General features: G+C 35.2%; 1 protein-coding gene across 6 annotated transcripts in view; it reads left to right on the forward strand.

Annotated features, from left to right (window-relative positions):
* Positions 1-24,209, forward strand: part of SCAPER (S-phase cyclin A associated protein in the ER) — a 486,665-nt gene that overhangs the window by 243,447 nt on the left and 219,009 nt on the right. For all 6 annotated transcript variants that reach the window (XM_034993780.1, XM_034993784.1, XM_034993785.1 and 3 more), the window contains one exon: positions 5,688-5,824. In XM_034993780.1, coding sequence (XP_034849671.1) covers positions 5,688-5,824 — 137 coding nt within the window. The remainder of the gene's footprint in view (positions 1-5,687; positions 5,825-24,209) is intronic.

The following is a 24,209-nucleotide window of genomic DNA, read 5'->3' on the forward strand; positions in this document are numbered from 1 at the left end:
TATATATATATATATATATATATATATATATATATATATATATATGCACAAAAAATAAGGTTAAATACATTGAAGGGATAGAATGTGCCTGTAAAAGTGAAAATTAAAAAAGATTTTAAAAAAGGAATTGATAAAATAATACGTTGGTTGAAAAAGGAAAGAAGAAAAATTCAAAAGAAGAAGAAAAAATTAAAGAAAATTTTAAAAATTAACTTTGAGAGACTAAAGAATCATGGGGAAAAGCCATGAATTCTATGTACTATATTCCCCTTGCCCTGGGGTTTTGCTGTTCTCATTGATCGGTAAACTTGGTCTGGGCTGGATGTTCTTCCTGATCTTCTGGGGGAGGGGCCTGTTGCAGACATTCTCAAATGTCTTTGCCCCGAGGCAGAACTGCACACCCTTGTCGGGGGCCAGGCTAAGTAATCTGTTCAGGTTTGCTCTCGGTAGCTTTTCTTCCCTGCAAGCTTTCCATACAGCTTTGGAGGATGAGAGTGAAAATGGCGGTCTCCCAGTCTCTGCCCCGGAGGAGCCAAGAACTCGGGGCTCCACTCCTCAGTGCGCCCTCAGAGAAAAGCAGTCAATTACTCCTTTCTTCCTGTTCTCCAGCTGCACTCCATGCTCACCTGGCCTGTGACCGAGTGTTTCTGTCTCTGGCACACGACCCCATTTGGAGTCTCCAAACCCAGCAGATTCCTGCAGTGCTCTCCCGCGCCTCTCCTCCTGGGGGAGGAAGGGGAGACTTCCCGGATCTGCCGCTTGTTGGGTCCCTGCTGGAAGAGTAGTGGCCCGCCCGCGCCACGCATCACAGTTTATGGCAACCATGAGCTGAGAGCCCACTCCTCGGCTCTGTCTTTGTAGCCAGCTTCCTTGTTCCAATACCTGGGAGCTCTGCCACACTGAGGCACCCCCAGTCTTTCTGTCACCCCGAGGCTCCTGAGACCACACTGTCCCAGTTAGGGTTCCATCCCCTGCTTAGCCACTGGACTGACATCCCTCAGCAGAGTAGACTTCTAAAAGTTCCAATTTTGTGCTCCGCTGCTCTATCACTTTCCGGTAGTCAGCTGAGGGAGGCTCTCTCCCCCCATGGTTTATGTTCCCAAATATCGCCTCAGATTCACTTCTCCACACCTCTTACCTTCTGGAAAGTGGTTGCTTTTCTATTCACAGGATTGCTGCTGGTCTTTTCTTCAATCTCCTGTTGAGTTTGTAGGTGTTCAGAATGGTTTGATAGCTATCTAGCTGAATTCCTGGGACCATTCGAAATTTAGGTCTCCTTCTCCTTTGCCATCTTAGTCCTCCACATCATTAGTTTTTGATAGTGTTCAACAACTCATTAGTTGCGTGTAATTTTTTGGTGTGTTTTCATCATTTGTATTTTTGCTTAGTTTTGGTTCATTTTTTTTTTTCTTTTAATAGTTTTGACTATTGACCTTGTTACTTTTATGTGGAATTAGTTTTATACGACCTTTAGAATAAGTAGTGACTTGGGGTAGCTATTAAATTTCTTGGAGCTGCTTTTCTATTATTTTTGTGTAACATACAGTAACTTGTTCTGAGAGTTTTTTTAAAGATTTTATTTGTGAGAGAGAGAGAGCAAAAGCAGGGGTATCAGCAGAGGGAGAGGGAGAGGCAGGCTCCCCGCTGACTAGGGAGCCCAATGTGGGGCTTGATCCCAGGACCCTGAGATCATGACCTGAGCTGAAAGCAGATGCTTAACTGACTGATCCCCCAGGCACCCCAAAATTTCTTGATTCTGTTTCTTTGCTCTCCTTTTATCACACCATTTTCCCATTTTTCATTATTCCTTTTGTGTCAGTTTCTTCCATGGATCAGTTTTGAGAGTTCATAAGGGACTAGCCTTCACCAGATTGTTCAGCCTTTTTTTTTTTTTCAAGAGTTTATTTATTTATTTGTGAGAGAATGAGAGAGAGAGCATGAGTGGGGAGAGCGTCAGAGGGAGAAGCGGACTCCCCGCTGAGTAGGGAGCCTGATGCGGGAGTTGATCCCAGGACTCCAGGATCATGACGTGACCCGGAGGCAGTTGCTTAACCAACTGAGCCAGCCAGGCGCCCCAAATTGTTCAGTCTTTAATGCAGCTACATTTCATTCACTTGCCATTGGAATTGGTAAACTTCTTTCCATTTTAAATTCTATTCTCAAATTGGCCTATTAAGTTCTCCAGTGAAAAATGCTTCCTTTCCTAGAATTCTGTTTTGAAGTTCATTATTCACTCTTTTGTTTCCCTTTGATTTCTCCTTCAAAGACACTGAAACCCTATTGATGTCTTGATAATTTGACCTCACCTACTTGTGTTTGGGGGTTAGGAGGATACATTGTCACCTTGTTTTATTCACAATCTTCTGTTACAAGCATTTTAATGCCTAATACTTCCTCATGGAAATATACCATAATTTTCTTAATCACTCCTTATGCTGAAACCTTTATACATGCTTTCCATCTTCAGAAGCCATCTCAAAACCTTCCTGTATAAAGTCTTCATAGTTTTAATGAGGAAATGACTATTAGTTATCCTCTGTCATATCCAACATTGTATTTCTTTTACTACCCAGAACGGATTTGTTTCTTAGAGAAACTAAAATATAATGCGAACAACTAGAAAGAAATACATAATAACTTGAAATGTGTTTATAGAAAACTAGACAAAAGAAACATTTTAAGTCATAAAGGACAAATACAAATGGTCTAACATACTAACACCAGTATTTCAGACAACAGATTGACAGATATACAAACAAAATAGAAATACTAGGTACTGGCAAATCACTTGTAGAGATATAAATTAATCCCCATTTTGGTTGTTCAGTTTGGGAACACTTAATGAAAATCCTTAAAAATATGCGTAATCTACAAAGCAGGAATTTTAGTTCTATGATTTGATCATATGGGATAAGTAGATTATGTGTTTAAAATTTTAACTGTAGGAATATTTGTTGCACTGATACTTATAATATTGAAAATAAAAAATTATCCAAATATCTAAAAATAAAGCATTTAGTAAAATTAGGCATATTCATGAAATGGAATACCTTACAGCCACTAGGTTATGTTGTAGAATATTATTTAATGGTATGAATATATTTGCAGTGATTTTTTTTTTAAGATTTTATTTATTTGAGATAGAGAGTGAGCACAAGCGGGGGGGGGGGGGGGGGTTGGGGGGGCAGAGGTAGAGCGAGAAGCAGGGCAGGGAGCCTGATGTAGGGCTGGATCCCAGGACCCTGGGATCATGACCCAAGCTGAAGGCAGATGTTTAATCGACTAAGCCAGTGAGGCACCCCTATATTTGCAATGTTAAATGAAAAAAACAGTTTGTAAAATACCATAAATGGTGTATCCCACTTTCACAAAAATATATATACAAAAAAAAAATGTCTGGAAGGATGTACTCAAATTATTTTTAGGTGTTAGTATTAGAGATTTTTACTTTTTTTGTTTTTTGTGGATTTTTTTGAGATTTTTATTCTTAATTTTATATTTATATTTTCTATAATTAACACTCATTTTGTATTGAGAAATAACTTACTATTAAAATAGTCAAACAAAAATATAAATATATTCTCATTTGTTCATAGTTTTGAGATTTAAAAAAATTTTTTTTAAACATTTTTTAAAATGTTAATGTGGGTACATAATGCATGTGTGTTTGTGTATGTAAATTGTTCTTTAAATAGATATGATTTTTGATAGTTCTGGATAGAGCCCCAAGTTTTTTTATATAGTGTCTGCATCTTGAAATAATGTATGAAATTTAGCCCTTTACTGATAACATATTAAATATTCAAAAAATGATAACATGGATGGTGATTTCACATATGACTTGCTTTGTACCACGTATCCTTAGGAGATATGATAAGAGGATTATCTTTATTTATAATATTGCTTTCATTTGATTTGAGACCTGGGTTATTTTTTCTGGATTTGAAATAAAGGTGTCCTCCCATACAACAGGCCTAGCTTATCAAAGAAAATAATTGCTTCTGCTTTTGAGAGAATATTTTCTCCCTTTGGCTGTAGAGTTTGAGGTTTATTTTTATTTTTTGGTACTTTATGATTTGAAAACTTTCATAATGAGTACAATTCTGTGGCCCAAACTTGTTTTCCAGTCATATTGCTAAGGTAGCAGCCAAGAGTATAGGCAGCCTAATCCTACTGTCTGATTTAAATTTAGGCTTGATCACTTTACTCTCTGTAAAAGTTGCTCAGTCATGATTTTGACTTTCTAACTTTGGGTAAGTAATTTGACTTTTTTGTTTGTTCTTATAGTTTAAATGGGAATAATAAAAATACATATCTTCTTAGTATGTTCTAAGAACAGTTTGAAGGACTAAATGAGTGATTATATATGAAGAACTTAGCTTAGTAATAAGCCTTCATAAATATTTTTGTGTTTTTTTAAATTGAGATATAATTGACATATAGCATTGTATTAGTTTTAGGTGTACAACATAATGTTTGAAATGTATGTTTGCACACACACACACACACACACATATATATATAGTGAAATAATTATCACAACTAACTTAACATCCATTACCACATAGAGTTACAATTTTTTTCTTGTGGTGAGAATTTTTGTGATCTAATCTCTTAGAAACTTTCAAACATATAATACAGTATTGTTAACTATAGTCACCATGCTGTACATCACACCCCCAGGATTTATTTATCTTATGTAACTGGAAGTTTGCACCTTTTGAGCACCTTCACTCATTTGACCATAAGTACTGTTATTAGTTCTTACTACTTTACTCTTTTCTCACTTATTCATTTATTTAACACATACTTATTGATTGATTGCCTTCCATATGCCAGGTGCAGTACCAGATATAGAAACATCAGTGAGCAAAACAAAGTCATTGCCCTCATGAAACTTATATTCTACTGCAGGAGACTGCAAATGAATATTTGATGTTAGGCAAGTCCTTTGAAGAAAAATAAACAGAATAAAGAGATGGCAGATAGTACAGGGTGTTACTTAAGATTGGGTATTCATTTTAGCTTGGGCCATGCCACCTTTCCCAACTCCCAGCCCAAACAAACACACATATATCCAATATCTATATGTTAAAATTCAGTCCATCCTTCAAGAGATAGCAGACATGGTACTTCCTTCTTGAAACCTTTCCTCCTCACCCTCACTGACTGAATAGTGCTTTTGTTTCCCTTTTGAACTCCTATAGCACTCTAACACTCTAATGGGCACTTACTGGTTGATATTGTAGGGGTGTGTGTGTGTGTGTGTGTGTGTTTTAAACCTCTCTTTCTACACTGTGTAGTTGTGAGGAACAGGCATATGTCCTTATATCCTTAGCATTTATCACAACTGATGTGCAGCAAAGGTTTGATAAGTCAATGAAATCCTTTTTTTAATTTAAATTCAGTTAGCCAACTTGTACATCATTAGTTTCAGATGTGTTCAATAATTTATCAGTTTCATATAACACCCAGTGCTCATCACATCATGTGCCTTCCTTAAGTCAATGAAATCTTAAGTAAAACAATTTCTTCAGTGTTTTCCAAAGCAATTGTGAACACCAGAATTTCATAAAGATTACTTTTACTTTCATCTATATACTGTTATACTCACTGTAGTCTGTAGCAATGCTATGTTATTTTTTAACCAGCATCATCATCATCATCAATATTTATTTATCTTGCAGGAGCATCTTTCTTTAAAGAAGTATATTATTGACATTGTGGTTGAAAGTGCAGCTCTACCAGAGCCTTTGAAAGATGGAGAAGAGCGGCAGAAAAATAAAAAAAAAGCCAAAAAGATAAAAGCCCGGATGAACTCCAGGTACCATAATAAATATCCTTAAAAACAAAACAAAACAGAAACTGTTAGTGATATATCCTTTTTAATGTAAATCTAAGGAAGACCCTCTGCCCGGCACAAAAGTTTAAACTTGTTTGCTTTAAGAAAGCCTTGAAAATAGTACTGATGAGCCTAATTTATAGCCACTTTCTTTGATTGAGAAAGAAAACTGTGTATCGATCTAAAGCCCTTGCTTTCACCTGTTAAGAGCTCTTCTTATAATTGGATGCCAAAGCCCTGCCAAACTTGTGCCTCCTCCAGCATACAGTAGTATGTTTAAGTATGTGTAAACTAAGCCTATTTTTCTTTCCAACTATTGATTTTTAAATGAGGTATCAAAGAAAATCAATAGCAATCAACAAATAGAAGTCTGCTGGCTGCAGTGTCAAATCCCATGACTAGGTTTAATCACTTTGGTTGCCTGTCACAATAAGAAAAGTTCAAGAAATATCTTGAAATGGAAAGTGAGTTGTCAGACCTGTAGTTTATCATCAGCCTCCAAAGTAACATCTGAGGATCAGACAGCTGTGTAGTATATCATTACCTCACATGCTTTGAGCATCACCTGATGACTGATGAGTCTTATTCAGGGCACAAATGTAGTTCCTCTGTAGTAGATAATTTTGTGCTATTTGGGGGAAGGTAATCTAAATATGTTGTTTTACCTTTATTACCAAATGTTTTGAAAGTTGGAGAAGCTTGACCCATGGGATTATAGAAATATAGTTCTAGAAGGTGAAATGGTGGTTATCGCTTTCCAATTTCAGATTGTAGTTAAAGGTGTCCGTTTCATCTTCCAGAATCAACGAAAACTTGCAGAGTACTCATTCAAGCAAAGAATTTATTTTTTGAGATTCCTCTAAGTTTCTAAAAATAGTTTCACAGTATACTTGAAGGTATTACTGACCTTCATTTCTAGTTATGTTAAGTACCTGCTGACCTCCTGACACTGAAATACAGACAGCCCATTTTTGTGAGTTCTTTTTTTCCTCTGTGTACACATTCCCTTGCTAAGCTCCCCCAGTCCTGTGTCTCCAAATATCCTCTACTTAGTGATGACCACCAATTTAATATCTTCAATTTTATTCAAACACAAACTCCTGTTCTCTCCCTCACCCCATTCTCCAAAACCCCTCTTTGTCCCATCGTTTTCTCTGTCTCAGTAAAGGGATACTCTATTCTAGCTTTGTATGCCAAAACTCTTGAAGTTATCCTTGACTTTTCTCTTTCTCCCACACCTCACATCCAGTCCAACTGCAAATAATGTTAGCTTGATTTAAAATATATTCAGAATTTGACTACGTCTAACTTCATTGCTTCCCCTGAACCCAATCCTTTGTTATCTCTCGCCTGAATTACTGCAGTAGCTCTGTGACTAGTATCCTTGTTTCTGCCCTTGCCTCCTTGCAGTTTATTCCAAATACTCTAGCCAGAGTATTAAAATGTAAGTTAGATCATGTCACTTCTCTGCTCAAAACCTCAGGTTTCCTCTTCCCACATATATCCATACACCCATCTGCCTTATGTCCTCCTGGTCTTTGCTCACATGTTCCCTTTTTGGTGAGGCTGTCCTCAGGAGCTTGACTTTTGTTTTTTGAAACATAAGTAGTGGTAATTTATTAAACAAAACCTTAAAATTATAGGAAAAAATACCTATAATTCTGTTGCTAATATTTTGACATATATATCCTTTGTATACATACCTACCTATATCTATAGATTTTATTCTTCATTGCAGTATGATTTATTTAAGTGAAATGTGGAGATATCCAGTATGGTTTGTTGACTTTTGACAAATCTAGATATTCCAGGTAATCCATACTCCTATCACAATTGTCTTTGTGCCTCTTTCCAGTCAGTTTCGTACCACCTCTGGCCCTTGGTAATCACTGACCTGCTTTCTATCATTACAGATTACTTTTTCCTGTTCAGGAAAGGCATACCAATGAAATCAAACTCCCCTGTGGCTAGCTTCTTTTACTAAGTGTACTATTTTTGAGATATATCAGTGTTGTTGCATGTAGGTACTTTGATTCTTTTTATTATTGTACATATTCATTGTGTGCATATCCTACAATTTTTATTTATTCATCTGTTGATAGACTTTTAGGTTTCCAGTTTGGGGCATTTATAAATTAAGCTCCCCTCAAGTCTTTGAGTGTATATGAGTTTTCATTTCTCCTGGGTAAATACCTAGAAGTGGAATACCACATCATTTTCCATAGTGGTTGTACTCTTTTACATTCCTATCAGCAATATGTGGGACTTCCAGTTGCTCCATAGTCTTGCCAGTACACACTTGATATTGTTAATTTTTAAAATTTTTAGCCTATTTCAGCAGGAATGTCAAAGTATCTCAATGTAGTTCTAATTTGCATTTTCCTAGTGACTAATAATATATCTTGAGCATTTTTTCATGTGCATTTTAACCATTCAGTATCTTTCTTTATGTGTCTGTTGAAGGTTTTTGCCTATTTTAAAAGTTGAGTTGTCACCTTACTTCTGAGTTGTTTATATATTCTGACCACAAAGTTCGTTGTCAGATGTGTGCATTACAAATTTATTCTTGCAGTCTGGAAATTGCCTTTTACACTTTCTTTAAGATAGCTTTTGACAAGCAAAGGTTTCTACTTGTGATGATGTCTATTTTAGGGTTTTGGGTTCTAAGAGGTCTCTGAACAAAGGTAAAAATCCTCCTGTATTTTTTTCTAGAAGCTTTGTTAAGTTTTATTTTTGCATTTAGGCTTATGATTCATCTCAAATAAATTAATGGGTATGATATGAAACATTAGTCCAAGTTTATTTTTCCATGTAGGTAGCCAGTTGTTCCAACATTGGCTGAAAAGGTTTCTTTTTCCATTACACTGTTAGCACTTTGCGTAAAAAAAAAAAAAAAAGAAAGGAAGACAGAAAGGAAGGAAGGAAGGAGGGAAAGAAAGAAAGGAAAGAAAAAGAAAGAAAGAAAAGAAAGAAAGAAAGAAAGGAAAGAAAGAGAGAGAGAGAAAGAAAGAAAGAAAGAAAGAAAGAAAGAAAAGAAAGAAAGAAAGAAAGAAAGAAAGAAAGAAAGAAAGAAAGAAAAGAAAAGAAAAGAAAAGAAAAGAAAAGAAAGAAAAACTCTTCCCTTTCTGTGTGAGTCTGTTTCTGGACTGTTCCATTCTTTTATTTTAAAACCTTGATAAAAAATAGAAATCAGCCTTTGAAGTGTAGATCCATTTCTGGACTCTCTGGTCAGTTCTATTTCATTGATATATTCATCTATCTTCAAACTGTCTTGATTACCATGGCTTTATACTAAGTCTTGAAATAAAGTAGAAGTCCTCCAACTTTGTTTTCTTTTTTGAAATTGTTTTGTTTTTCCAAGGTCTTTTGTTTTCACATAAATATTAAGATCAATTTTTAGTTTCTAAAATAAAAAAGCCAGTTAGGATTTTGATTGCGGTTGCATTGAATCTACAGATCAACTTAGGAAGAACTGACATCTCTATCTGATAGTGTTGGGTCCTCCACCCATGATTAAGGTATTTAGCTTCTAGTAATATTTTGAAATTTTCAGTGTAGAAGTTTTACAAATATCTTACTAAATTTATCCCTAGCATTTTTAGTTTTTTGATGCTATTGAAAATAATTTTACTTCATTTTTTTGTTGTTGTTAGTATATAGAAACAACTTGATTTTTGCATATTAACCTTACATACTCGGACCTTGCCATATTGACTTATGAGCTCTAATAGCTTTGTGAATTTATAAGATTTCTTTATGTACATAAACATACCTGAGAAAAAAACAGTTTTTTCAATTATATACTGTTTACTTCTTTTCATTGTCTATGGCACTGCATTGCATCTTCAGCAAAATTTTGAACAGAAGTTTTGGTCCTGGGGTGCCTGGGTGGCTCAGTCGTTGAACGTCTGCCTTCAGCTCAGGTCATGGTCCCAGGGTCCTGTGATCGAGCCCCACATCGGGCTCCCTGCTCGGCGGGAAGCCTGCTTCTCCCTCTCCCACTCCTCCTGCTTGTGTTCCCTCTCTCAGTGTTTCTCTCTCTGTCAAATAAATAAAATCTTAAAAAAAAAAAAAAGTTTTGGTCCTGTTTTTAGGGAGAAAGCAATTAGTTTTTCACATTAAGGTATTATGTTAGCTGGAGATGTTGACCTTAGGGGAGGCTAAGCATGTGTGGGACAGCAGGGTATGTAGGGGAATCTTTGTACCTTCTCTTAATTTTTCTGTGAACCTCAAATTTCTATAAAAAATAAAGTCTTTAAAAATTTTTGTCTTTTTAAACCTGTAAGGATCTATAGTAATACCCCCTTTTTCATTCCTGATAATTATAATTATTCTTTGATTATTCTGGCCAGGAATTTATCAGCTTTATTAATCTTTTCAAGAATGAACTTTTGTTGTCATTGACTTTTCTTTATTTTTTCTATTTCACTTATGGTTTTCATTATTTTTTCTGTGTTTACTTGGTATTTTTTTTGTTTTTCCCTCTAGATTCGTAAGGTAAAAACTTAAGATTACTGATTTGAAACCAGACTCCTTTTCTAATATATGCAATTACAGCTATAAATTTCCCTCTAAGCTATTTTATATGTTGTGTTTTATTTTTTATTCAGTACAAAATATTTTCCAATTTCACTTCAAATTCTTTGACCCATTGGTTACTTAGAAGTGTAAGTGCTAAATTTCCAAATAATTGGGAACTTTCCAGATATCTTTTTGTCTTGATATTTAATTTCCTGTGGTGAGAGAAGATACTGTGCATAATTTCAATTCCTTTAAATTTATTGAGACTTGTTTTATGCCCAGCATCTGGTTTGTCTTGGTCAGTGTTGCATGTTTACTTGAAGAGCATGTATATATTTCTTGTGGTAGGTGTAGTTTCTATAATGTCAGTTGGGTCTAGTTGGGTAATAGTGCTGTTAAAGTCTTCCACTTGTATCTCTAATAATTGTCTATTTCATATTGTATCAGTTACCTAAAGAAGAATATTCATATTTCCAATTATTTCACACTTATATCTCACACTTCAGTATTTTCCAGTTTTGCTTCAAGTTTTGAAGCTTTGTTGATAAATACATACAAATTTAGTATTATTTTATCTCCTTGAAAAATTGATCCCATTACCATTATAAAGTGTCCTTCTTTTTTTTTTTGGTAATATTTCTTATGGTGAAGTCTATTTTATCTAATATTAGTATCATCATTTCCACTCAGTATTTTCATGATAAATCTTTTCCCATTCTTTTAATTTTATTCTTATAACTTCATCTCTTTATATATTTTTGTCCACCTCTTAAAATTGTCATATGTGAGTCTTCTGTCTTTTCTGACAGTCTATTATTTGCGGTTTTTCATCAGTTTACATTTAATGAAATTATTGCTGTGATTGTTGTAAGTGTACTGCTTCACTCTCATCTGTTCATCTGTTGTTTGTTCCTTTTTTTCTTCTTTTCTGCCTCCCTTTTGGATTATTTTTTTAGTATTCCATTTTCTATCCTTTATTGATTTAGTATCTCTACTACTTTATTAGTGTTTGCTTCGTTTAAAATATGTAACCTTAAACTTTCACATGAAAACTATATAATATTAAACCACTTCAGTTACAAGTTTAGAATCTTACAGTAGTATCTATCTTCTCTTGTTGTTTGTTATTGCCTTATATTTTACTTCTATATGTATATCGCACATCCCACTATAATTTTAATTTTTCTTCTAGTTATTCAGTTATCTTTACCATAATTTACAAAACCATTCCCTGTGTTTTCATTTTTTCATGTAGTTCTCCGGTTCTCTCTCTTAACTTTTCTCTTCACGTGAATTACTTCCTTTAACAGTTTTTATATTGCAGGTCTACTGGCAATAGATTTTCTTATCATTTGTTTGCCTGAAAATGTTTATTTTACTTTCATTCCTGATTGATGTTGAATTATGTGATAATGGTTTTTTTCTTTCAGTACTTGACAGTTTTGTTCTAGTCTTATGCTTGGGTTCTCCCTGATTAAAAGGCAGCACACAATGCCTGAGACTAATAATTCACAACGTGTTAAGTAACTTGAATTTAAATAAAGTAAAAAAAAAAAGGCAGCACATATTCTTTTTATTTTTACTTTTTTATTATTATGTTAATCACCATACATTACATCACTAGTTTTTGATGTAGTGTTGCACGATTCATTGCCTGAAGGCAGCACATATTCTAATCCTTTTTTAACTATATACAGTATTTCTTGTTTTCATTTGGCTGTTTAGTATATTTTTCATATGATGGTTTTAAGCAATTTTATTATAATATGCCTTGATATGGTTTTCTTTGTGTTTTTCCTGCTTGCTGTTCATTAAGTTTCTTGAATCTGTGAGTTTATATTTTCCCTCAAATTTAGAAAAATTTGACCACTGTTTCTTCAAAAATTTTTTTCTATGCCAGACTATTTCTTTTTCTTTTATGGGATTTGCACTTAAAATAGAGTGTTTGATGTTCCACAAGTCCTTTTTTTTTCCTCTGCATCAATTTGGATAGTTCTGTTGCCTTATATGATGTTTTCTTTTGCTGTTTGTCATCTGCTATTAAAATTGTCCACTGAATTTTTCATTTTATATGTTGCATTTACATCTCTCTGAGTCCCTTTTGGTTCTTTATTATAGTTTCAGTTTATCTATTTCTAATTCTGATTTGTTCTTTTTTATGTTTATGGTTTCCTTTAACATATTTATGAATTTATTTGAAGTCCATCATACTTAAAATTTCTCCATCTGAAATTGTTTATTGACTGATTTTTCTCCCCAATACAAGTATGTTTCCTGTTATTTATGCCTAGTAATTTTGTTGCTACTATTTTTATTTTTATCCTTTCATTGGACAGTATGAGCTAGCTCTATGTTATTGTACGTTTGGATTTTGTTGTTTTTCTTAATAGAATGTGGAATTTTATTCTGTCATACAGGTTACATGCCTTGATTTTAAGTTTTGTGAGGTGGGTTTTGAGTAACCTTTAAATTTAGAGCTAGGTTGGCCCTACTCCTAAATGTTTGGCCTTTGTAAAGTCTCCACTGAATGACTAGAGTGTTCAATAAATATTTGTAATATAGCATTTGAAACTCAAACATGTCTCACCTTTATGCAAGCTCTGGTAATTGTTCAGCTTACAGTTCCCTGGTAGTTGATCTTTCCTCTGCTGTGGGAAGTCTTGCCATGCTTATTCATAAATTAATATGGCCAAAGACTTAAAGAGGACCTTTGGAGATTTCTGGACCTTTGTTGCACACATCCCTTCTCTCTTTCTCTGTGCATAAATGCCAACTGTCTCCTTGGCTCACCCTTACATCCTCTGTTTTGGTTACCTCTTTCCCCTCATATATAGCTGTTTGGAAAGTGCCTTCGGGTGAAAGATGAAGTAATCATGGGACCTAATTAATTTGTTTCCTTTTGCTCAGGGATTACTGTCCTAGGCTACTAGTTGTCTATACATGAAAATCAGTAATTCTGTATGCTTTAGGAATTTTCATTGTTGTTCATAACAGAAGGGCCAGTATGATATTAGTCTGTAGTGATTGAAAACAAAATTGTCAAGCAGCATTATCAGCATTCCCCAGTTCTTTTTTGCTGTAGCACTTACCATCATCTAAAATCCTATTTATTTAATTATTATTTACACTTTGTTTTTCTCTCATTAGAATATAAACTTCATGAGGATTTTTGTCTCTGTTGCTGGCACCCAGTATGTTTTCAACAAACATTTGTTACAAAGAATTAGATGAGATTGGATTGTGGGATTAGTGTTCATATCACTAGGATTTCTTTGGCATTTTAAAAATGGATAAAAGAACTATGAGTATTGCTTCCATAAATATCAGAGTTCAGTCTTGAGGCAGGATGGTCTGTTCCAGGTTTCATGGTAGAGTTAGTGAAGGTAAGGTTGTAGAAGCCTGATTCAAGACGATATAAAACTGGATATTTGGTTTTCCTTCAGCCAGTTAGATGAGGGACACTGTCTAATGGCAAAGCCAGAATTAGCAGGTGGTTTATATTGTGGGTATGTGTTCTAAAACTAATTAGTAGGGTTCTATATGACTTATTCATGGATGAAGAACTGTGAGAGTGCATGTGTTTCCTTAAAGTTTTTACATTCAGGCAGATTTTCTTCTGAAAGAGGAGTCCATACGAACAGTCAGAACTTTACTGCTGAAATTTAAGTGGAAAGGATCCATCATTTGGCACAGAGGACCAAGAAAAGCAAGATAGGCAGTAAAGCTCTAATCACTAGACTGAGTTTTAGGACAGAAGCATGATGACATTAAGCAAGAAACTAGATTTGTGGAACAGATTGTCATTGATCTGGAGTTTGAATGGAGGTAGGAATGGAGTAACGTAGAGAGCTGCTACTTAGAGCAACATTTGGATTCATAGGTTTTTCACTGTATATGGCCAGACCTGTGTCTGCAGTGTTGGCAGCTTGCATATCACCTTCAATGTCCACTGGTAATCGTTAGGCTAACAGAATCCTTATCTCTGAGAATAATTGACTTTCAAGAAGATGTTCTGAAATGATGCAAGGAGAGAATGAGGAGTGTGTGTCTATGTATATCTATATATATCTATAGATACAGGTATGTATACATATAAATGAATATATGAGAAAAGAAAGTGAATAGCTATCTGTCCACATATATGTTTATGTTTCGGTGTAAATTCAGATATAGATGCACAGACAGACATACACAGAGTTTATCTTGAATCTGTGTTTGTTTGAGAATCGAATAGGGTTAAGCCTTGGCTGACAGTTGACCAGTGAACCTACATGGCCATGGAGACCTAAGTTGAGCAGAGTAGAGGCAGAAGAAAGACATAAGGGCTAACAACTATTACAGGATTCTGATTTAGAACTTTAAGGTGAAAGCTAATATTAAATCTAATTTTAAAACTTTTTTACACTCATTTTGCATCCTTTATATGTGTCTTAAGGAATCCATTCAATCCATTATTCAAATATTTGCATTATCTTAAAAAAAAGTGAATAGGACATAAATATAAAGTATTAATAGAGGTAAATAACATATAAATAACTCTTACATGAGACAACGTGTCCAAAGTAGCAGAAGAAAGGTACAAATAAGTATTTAGGTGAATTCTAGGGAAATAAACTTCGTTATGACTGGGTAGTCAGGGAAGGCTACTTACAGTAACGATGGTGATTATAAAAAGAAATATGTATAAACAAAAAGTGTATTCGGGGGAAATCGGAGGGGTAGATGAACCATGAGAGACGATGGACTCTGAAAAACAAACAGGGTTCTAGAGGGGAGGGGGGTGGGAGGATGGGTTAGCCTGGTGGTGGTGGGTATTGAGGAGGGCACATTCTGCATGGAGCACTGGGTGTTATGCACAAACAATGAATCATGGAACACTTCATCTAAAACTAATGATGCAATGTATGGGGATTAAAAAAAAAAGTGGCTCGTATTTATTAAGTTCTTTATGCCCTAGATATTGTCTTAGACTGGGAGTACGCATTTTAAGCAATATTAAAATAGTCTGAATGTTATTGTGTTGGTAGTCATAAGAGGAAAAATTTGATTAACAGTTTAAATAGCCAATAATAAGTAGATGATCAAGTAAAGTATGGTACATGAGACTTTTTTTTTTTCCATTGAATATTCTTTCCTGGTTTTTCAATGAATAGTTGACCATATAGTTGTGAGTTCATTTCTGGATTTTCTACTCTGTTCCATTGATCTATGTGTCTATTTTTGTGCCAGTACCATAGTGTCTTGATCACTGCAGCTTTGTAATATTACTTAAAGTTCAGAATTGTGATGAATCTAGCTTTGCTTTTCCTTTTCAAGATTACTTTGACTTTTTGGGGTCTTTTGTTGTTCCATGCAAATTTTAAGATTGTTTGTTCTAGCTCTTTGAAAAATGCTGATAGTATTTTGATAGGGATTGAATTAAATGTATAGATTGCTTTGGGTAGTATAGACATTTTAATATTTGTTCTTCCAATCATGAACATGGAATGTTTTTCCATTTCTTTGTGTCATCTTCAATTTCTTTCATAAGTGTTCTGTAGTTTTCAGAGTACAGATCTTTTACCTCTTTGGTTAGGTTTATTCCTAGGTGTCTTACGGTTTTTGGTGCAATTGTAAATGTGATTGATTCCTTGATTTCTTTTCTGCTGCTTTATTATTGATGTATAGAAATGCAACAGATTTCTGTACATTGGTTTTATATCCTGCAACTTTACTGAATTTGTGTATTAGTTCTAGCAGTTTTTTTGTGGTCTTTTGGATTTTCTATCTAGAGTATCATGTCACTGCACATAGTGAAAGTTTGACATCATCCCTGCTGATTTGGATGCCTTTTATTTCTTTCTTTTTGTCATATTATTGCTAAGGCTAGAACTTCCAGTACTGTGTTAAGTAACAGTGGTAAGAGGGGACATCCCTGTCATGTTCCTGACATTAGAGGAGAAGTTCTCTGTTTTTCCCTGTTGAGGATGATAGTTTCATATATGGCCTTTATTATGTTGAGATATATCCCCTCTACCCTTTTGAGGGCTTTTATCATGAATGCATGTTGTCATCCCAAAGATTTTTGACCATTGTGTTTTCAATTTCATTTGTTTTCATGTAATTTTTAATTTCTTCTTTGATTTCTTCAATGACCCATTCATTGTTTAGTAGCATATTTTTTAACCTCCATTTATTTGTGCTCTTTACAGATTTTTTTCTTGTGGTTGATTTTTAGTTTGATAGGGTTGTGGATGGAAAAGATGAATGTTATGATCTAAATCTTTTTGTATTTGTTGAGACTTGTTTTATGTCTTAATACATAATCTGTTCTGGATAATGTTCCACGTGCACTTGAAAAGAATGTGTATTCTGCTGTTTTAGGATGGGATGTTCTGAATGTATCCGTTAAATCCATTTGGTCCAGTGTGTCATTCAAAGCCACTGTTTCCTTGTTGATTTTCTATTTAGGTGATCTGTCCATTGATGTAAGTGGGGTTTTAAAGTTCCCTACTATCATTGTATTACTACTATCAATTACTTTCTTCATGTTTGTTATTAAGTTTTATGTATTTGGGTGCTCCCATTTTGGGTGAATAAATATTTAAAATTGTATCTTCTTTTCTTTTAAACTTTATTTATTTAAGTAATATCTACAACCAATGTGGAGCTTGAAATCATACCCTGAGATCAAGAGTGGCATACTCTTCTGACTGAGTCATCCAGGCACCCCATAAAATTGTTATCTTCTTATTGGATTGTCACCTTCATTATTTTATAGTGTCCTTCATTGTCTCTTGTTATAGTCTTTTTTTAAAGTCTGTTTTATCTGGTATAAGTATTGCTACCCTGGCTTTCTTTTGACATCCATGTGCATGATAAATGTTTCTCCATCTCCTCACATTTAATCTCTGGGTATCTTTAGGTTGAAATGAGTAGGCAGCATATAAATGGGTCTTGTTTTTGTATTTATTCTGTCATCTTATGTTTTTTGATTAGGGCATTTACTCATTAACATTCAAATGAATTATGAACAGATACATATTTCTTTATTTTCTGTATATTCTTTTTTTACTTGTTTTGTTTTTGTAGTTTTTCTCTAATCTTTCATGGTTTGCTGGCTTTTTTTACTGATATACTTGGATTTCTTTTAATTCTGGGCATATTGATTTCAGTTTTTGATTTGTGTTTACCATTTTGTTTGTATATAGCATATACTGTATATAGCAGTCACTTTATTAAGCTGATGGTCCCTTAAACTTGAACCCATTTTTTCTCCTGTCCCCCCCCCCCCATGTTTTAGGTATATGGTGTCATATTTTACACATTTGTATTTTGTGAATCCCTTGACTGGTATTTACAGATACATTTATTTTTACTGCTTTTTTCCCCACTTTTCATACTTTTATGTACAGTCTTTCCTTTCCACTTAAAATGTCCCCTTTAACATTTCTTCTGGCCTGGTTCAGTGATCATGAACTCCTTTAGTTTTTTTTTTTTATCTAAGATACTATCTCTCCTTCTATTCTGAACAATAGTCTTGCTGGATAGAGTTTTCTTGGCTGCAGATTTTTCCCTTTCAGCACTCTGAATATATCATGTTACCCACTTGTGGGCTGCAAAGTTTCTGTTGATAAATCTGCTGATAGCTTTATGGGGTTTCCCTTGTATGTAACTGTCTTCTCTTGCTGCTTTTAAAATGTTTCCTTTATCACTACTTCTTGCCATTTTAATTACTATGTGTCTTGGTGTGAGCCTCCTTCAGTTGATTTTGTTGGGAAATCTCTGTGCCTCCTGGATCTGGATAATGTGTTTCCTTCCCCCAATTTAGGGAAGTTTTCAGCTATTATTTCTTCATATAAATTGGCTATCCCCAGGGTGCCTGGGTGGCTCAATCATTAAGCATCTGCCTTCAGCTCAGGTCATGATCCCAGGGCCCTGGGATCAAGCCCCATGTCAGGCTCCCTGCTCAGCAGGAAGCCTGCTTCTCCCTCTCCCACTCCCCCTGCTTGTGTTCCTCTCTTGCTGTCTCTCTCTCTCTCTCTGTCAAATAAATAAAATCTTTTAAAAAAATTAATTTGGTATCCCTTTTCTCTCTCTTATTCTGAGACTCCTATAATACAAATATTATTATGCTTGATGGAGTCACTGAGTTCCCTAAGTCTGTTCTCATTTTGGATAATTTTTTTTTCCTCTCACCTGTCAGCTTGATTATTTGCCATTCCTCAGTCTCCCAGGTCGCTAATTCATTCCTCTGTTTCCTCTATCCTGCTATTTATTCTATCTAGTGTATTTTTAATTTCTTTCGTTGTGTTGTTCATCTCTGATTGGCTCTTTTTCATCTCTTTGTTAGTCTCACTGATGTCCTCCACTCTTTTCTCAAGTCCAGTGAGTATCTTTATGATCATTACTTTAAATTGTCTATCAGGCGTATTACTTATATCCATTTTTCTTAGGTCTCTAGTTGTGATTTTGTCCTCTTCTTTCATTTGGAACCTATTCCTCTGTCTCTTCACTTTGTCTAACTCTCTGCCTGTTTTTCTGTGTGAGGAAAGTCAGCCATGTCTCCTGCTCTTGAAAGTAGTGGCCATGAGAGACTCTAGACTCCGGGAACCAAACTGAGGGTTACAGAAGGGAGGGGGATGAGGGGATGAGGTAACAGGGTGATGGGTATTAAGGAGGGCACATATGATGATGAGCACGGAGTGTGATATGCAACTAATGAATCGTTGAACACTACATCAAAAACTAATGATGTACTATATGCTGGCTAATTAAACATAATAATAAAATAAAATAAATTTAAAAAACAAAAAAAATAATTATAGACTTCTGAAAAAAAATTCTTGAAAAAATAAATAAAATGGGGATAAATAACACCTATATCCCAGGGTTGCTGTGAGAATTAAGTATGATTATGAGAAAAAAAAACCACAATGACCCGTATTTAGAATATAGTATGTATTCAGTAAATGGTAGATTTATTTTTCCTGATTTTGTATTCAGATATCTGATTCAGTGCCTGATTTTTAGATACCTTAAATATAATCAAATATTAACATTGGAAGAAAGGGGTTTTTTTATTTTTAAAAATGTTTTAACCATTCTTGACATTTGCTTTTTTCATTTTCTTTATGATGGTTTTTGAATTTGAAAATATTCTTTTTTGGTGAAGTATGTTAATTTCAGCTATAATGTTTATTGGATATTATTTTTAGGAAGCTTAAATGTTAAAAGTATATTCACCTGGAAAGATATTCATGATTTCACTGTTTTATATTTATCATTATAATTTATTTGGTGTGTAGAGAGAAGTAGGGCTTTTCATTCTTTTTTTCTCCTCCAGTTTTTAACTGTTTTAGAATCTACCAAAGTGAGTGATGCCTCCCCTATTAGTATTAATTTTTTTTGGAGTTATTAGGTTCAGATGTACATTTCATGACAACCAAATTATGGTCAAGTGATTTTACCATCTCCTTCTTCCCTATAAAATTCAAAGCTGGATATAAATAAATGTTACCCATCTTCAACAAAGCAGGAAAAAATATCAATGGAAAAAAAGACAGTCTCTTCAATAAATGGTGCCGGGAAAATTGAACAGCTATATACAGAAGAATGAAACTCGACCATTCTCTAACCCCATACACAAAGATAAACTCAAAATGGATGAAAGACCTCAATGTGAGACAGGAATCTATCAAAATCTTAGAGGAGAACATAGGCAGTAACTACCTCTTCAACATTGGCCACAGCAACGTCTTTCAAGATACATCTCCAAAGGCTAGTGAAACAAAAGCAAAAATGAACTTTGGGGACTTTATCAAGATAAAAACTTCTGCACAGCAAAGGAAACAGTCAACAAAACAAAGAGGCAACCCACAGAATGGGAGAAGATATTTGCAAATGACACTACAGACAAAGCGCTGATTTCCAAGATCTATAAAGAACTTTCAAACTCAACACCCAAAAAACAAATAAGTCAAAAAATGGGCAGAAGACATGAACAGACACTTCTCCAAAGAAAACATACAAATGGCTAACAGACACATGAAAAAATATTCATCATCATTAGCCATCAGGGAAATTCAAATCAAAACCACATTGAGATACCACCTTACACCAGTTAGAATGACAAAAATTAACAAGGCAAGAAACAACAAATGCTGGAGAGATTGTGGAGAAAGGGAAACCCTCTTACACTGTTGGTGGGAATGCAAGTTGGTGCAGCCACTTTGGAAAACGGTGTGGAGGTTCCTCAAAAAATTAAAAATAGAGCTACCCTATGACCCAGCAATTACACTACTGGGTATTTACCCAAAGACACAGATGTAGTGAAAAGAAGGGCCATATGCACCCAATGTTCATGGCAGCCATGTCCGCAATAGCCAAACTGTGGAAAGAGCTGAGATGCCCTTCAACAGATGAATGGATAAAGAAGATGTGGTCCATATATACAATGGAATTTTACTCAGCCATCAGAAAGGATGAATACCCAACTTTTACATTAACATGGATGGGACTGGAGGAGATTATGCTAAGTGAAATAAGTCAAGCAGAGAAAGTCAATTGTCATATGGTTTCACTTATTTGTGGAACATAAGGAATAGCATGGAGGACATTAGGAAAAGGAAGGGGGGGATTCGGAGGGGGAGATAAACCATGAGAGACTATAGACTCTGAGAAACAAACTGAGGGTTTTAGAGGGGAGGGGGTGGGGGGATGGGTTAGCCTGGTGATGGGTATTAAGGAGGGCACGTACTGCATGGAGCACTGGGTATTATATGAAAACAATGAATCGTGGATCAGTACAGCAAAAACTAATGATGTACTGTATGTTGACTAATATAATAAAATAAAATTAAAAAAATAATAATAAAAAAGAAAGGAAAAGAAAAGAAAAAGTGGCCAGGGTGCACACTTTTAAAAAGGGGGCTCTGGTCCTCTTCCACAGGGGATGCCCAGCCTCCTTGGAAACCAGGGCTGGCTGGGGTTGCTCTGCAAAGCACACCAACTGGGAGTACAGTTTTAACAAGTTGGGTGTGTCCTCCTGGGAGGTGACCAGCCCTTGAAGCTGGGACTAGAGCCCCACAAAATGCACAGGTTGGAAGATGGTATGTTGGTGAGGTTTGTGCAGGTCTTCTGAGGGAGGGTGTCCATAACTCTGGGGACCGAGGAAAGTGTGACTGGAAAGGGCAGATCCGTAGAAGCACAGAGGGCATGGGGCTTAGTGTAAGCAAGTTACATCACAAGTGTTAGGACTCTGCTGGCTCCAGTAGGTTGCCTTGTGTTTCTGCTGGGGAGAAGGGGAGGAAAATGAGCCTGAAATCGCCTTTGTTTCTGAAGGCATCTCTCTGCCATCCCTGCCTCTTCAGGATGCCAACACCTCTGAGATAAGTAAATTACTCTCCCTTCCATATGCTGCAGACGTTTTTTAAAGTCCTGCTTCTATGCTGGATATCCACAGGATGTTTATTGTCCTGTCTCTTTAAGGGCAGGAACTCCACTTTCTAATGCTCTCTGGGCTCTCTCAGAGCCAAGACCACTGATATTTAAAATTTTAGGCTTTAAGTCCCACTGGTTGTGAGAACTCAAGAAATTCAGCCCCACTTGCTTTCAAAGCCAAATACTATATGGATTCATTTTCCCCATGCAGGCTTCCCAGTGTGATAATCTGTTTCTTTTACTTATTCAGCCCTGACCAAGGCTATACTGGGGAGGGGGTAACAGGGTGATGGGTATTAAGGAGGGTACATGTTGTGAGGTGCACTGGGTGTTATACATAACTAATGAATCATTGAACACTACATCAAAAACTAATGATGTGTACTATACAGTGGCTAACTGAACATAATAAAAAAAAAAAGGAAAATAGTTTCTTAGTTCCTGAAAAGTTAAACATAGAATTACCATGTGACTTAGTAATTCCACTCATAGTTCTATATGCAAGAGAACTGAAAATACATGGTGAAATAAAACTTGTACATGTATGTTCATAGCAGCATTAGTGAAAAGAGCCAAAAAGTGGAAACAACTCAAATGTTCATCATCTGTTGAATGGTTAAGTAAAATATGTATACCCATACAATGAAATAGTATTTAGGAATAAAAGGAAATGACGTACTGACACATGCTACAATGTAGATGAACTTTGAAAACATTATGCTAATTGAAAGAAGCCAGTCAAAAAAGGCCATGTATCATATGATTCCATTTATATGAAATTTCTAGGATAGGAAAATTCATAGACACAGAATGATTAGTGGTGTTTAGGGTTGGGAGCAGGAGGGAAGCACTGGGAATTGATTGCTAATATTTACTGCATTTTATTTAGGGAGTATGAAAATGTTTAAAGTTAGAGTGTGATGACTGCACAACCTTGTGAATGTATTAAAAACATTGAATTGTACATTTAGATGGGTCAATTATATGGTATTTGAATTAAATGTCAGAAAAGTTTGTTCAAAAATAAAATGGCAGAAATAATGCTAAATACATGATAAAATACTGATAAAAATATTGATAGAAAATAAGGACTCTTGAATTAAAAAAAAAAATTCTTGAATTATGTGAGTGAAAAATGGCTCAGTAGGGAACTCCAAAAGTTCATACCCCTGTAAAAACAGTGATTAAACTGGCAAAAACAGATTCAACTTTTTGGAATGCTGGGAATTAATCAAAAGCTTACTGCTACTCAGGGAAGGCACAGTGAAGACAAATCAGAATGTCATTAAGAGTGTTTCATGGCATTTTAATTTACCCTGATTCCATCTTCCACTCCTCAGCTCAGCAGCATCTTTGAAGACAACCACCTGCATCCCTGATACAGGTACCTAGTACTGGAGGGTGCAAATCTGACCTTACATTCAAGGTTGTATAGTTGTTTTGACCTGTTTGATGGTTCTCTGAAGGATGTTGCCTTTCTTTCATCTAACTCAGAATTCTCCCAGAGCTGGGGAGGCTACCTAGGGGCAATTGTCAAAAACAATTTAAAGGCAAATATATTAGTCATTATAGTCGAGCAGGAAAAACAGAGCAAATGATAGACTAATCAAAAAGCTTGTAGGGGGTGGGTGGGGGAGGTTGAGGATTGAAATGCTTTGAGTAATAAGGGCTTTGAAGAGCTCCCACATACTCTGAAAAATCTAGAAGGCCACATGCATACCAAGGGCTGGATGCACATTCAAAAAAGACCTGAGAAGTACCTGAGGTCTTGTCTCTGGCTGACCCTGAGACTTCTATGCAGTAGGAAATGAAGACTAAGGAAGAGTTGTAAACTGCCAGAGTTTTGTCACTTTGCCTCAACCACACACACAGCTAATTTACAAATATTAGATTGACTTTTTTTTTTTGTCATTCCAGGTGTTTAAGGAAATCACTTGTATCACTAGTTGATCCCTAAACTAATTGAACAGAGACTTCAGTGGCCATAATGACAAAGAATACAAACTTCAGAAAATCAGTTCAGAAAGGTTACTAAACAAATATATAAAACTACATCAAGCAGGAAAAACACCCCCTGTCAAAGGAGGAGATTTGGATTTTCAGCCTTGCCACACTATAATATTTAAGATGTCTAGTTTTTGTTTGACAAAAAGTTACAAGGCGTTCAAACAAAAAGAAAGTTAGCTTATACACAGGAAAAAAAATTAATAGAAAGTGTCCAGGGGGAACCCAGACGTTGGCCTTACTAGAGAAAGACTTTAAATTAAAATGTTAAAATATGCCCAGAGAACTAAAGGACCCATGAGAACAATATCTAACCAACTGGGGAATAGTAATGATGATATTATATTAAATTTATATTTATATTTTAGTACATATAATTAAAATTATAAAAAAGTGAACAGAAATTTTGTCATTGAAAAAA

Source organism: Mirounga leonina, unplaced genomic scaffold (genome assembly GCF_011800145.1).
Source record: "Mirounga leonina isolate KUSES-001 unplaced genomic scaffold, KU_Mleo_1.0 Mir_91, whole genome shotgun sequence".
Classification (NCBI taxonomy): domain Eukaryota; kingdom Metazoa; phylum Chordata; class Mammalia; order Carnivora; family Phocidae; genus Mirounga; species Mirounga leonina.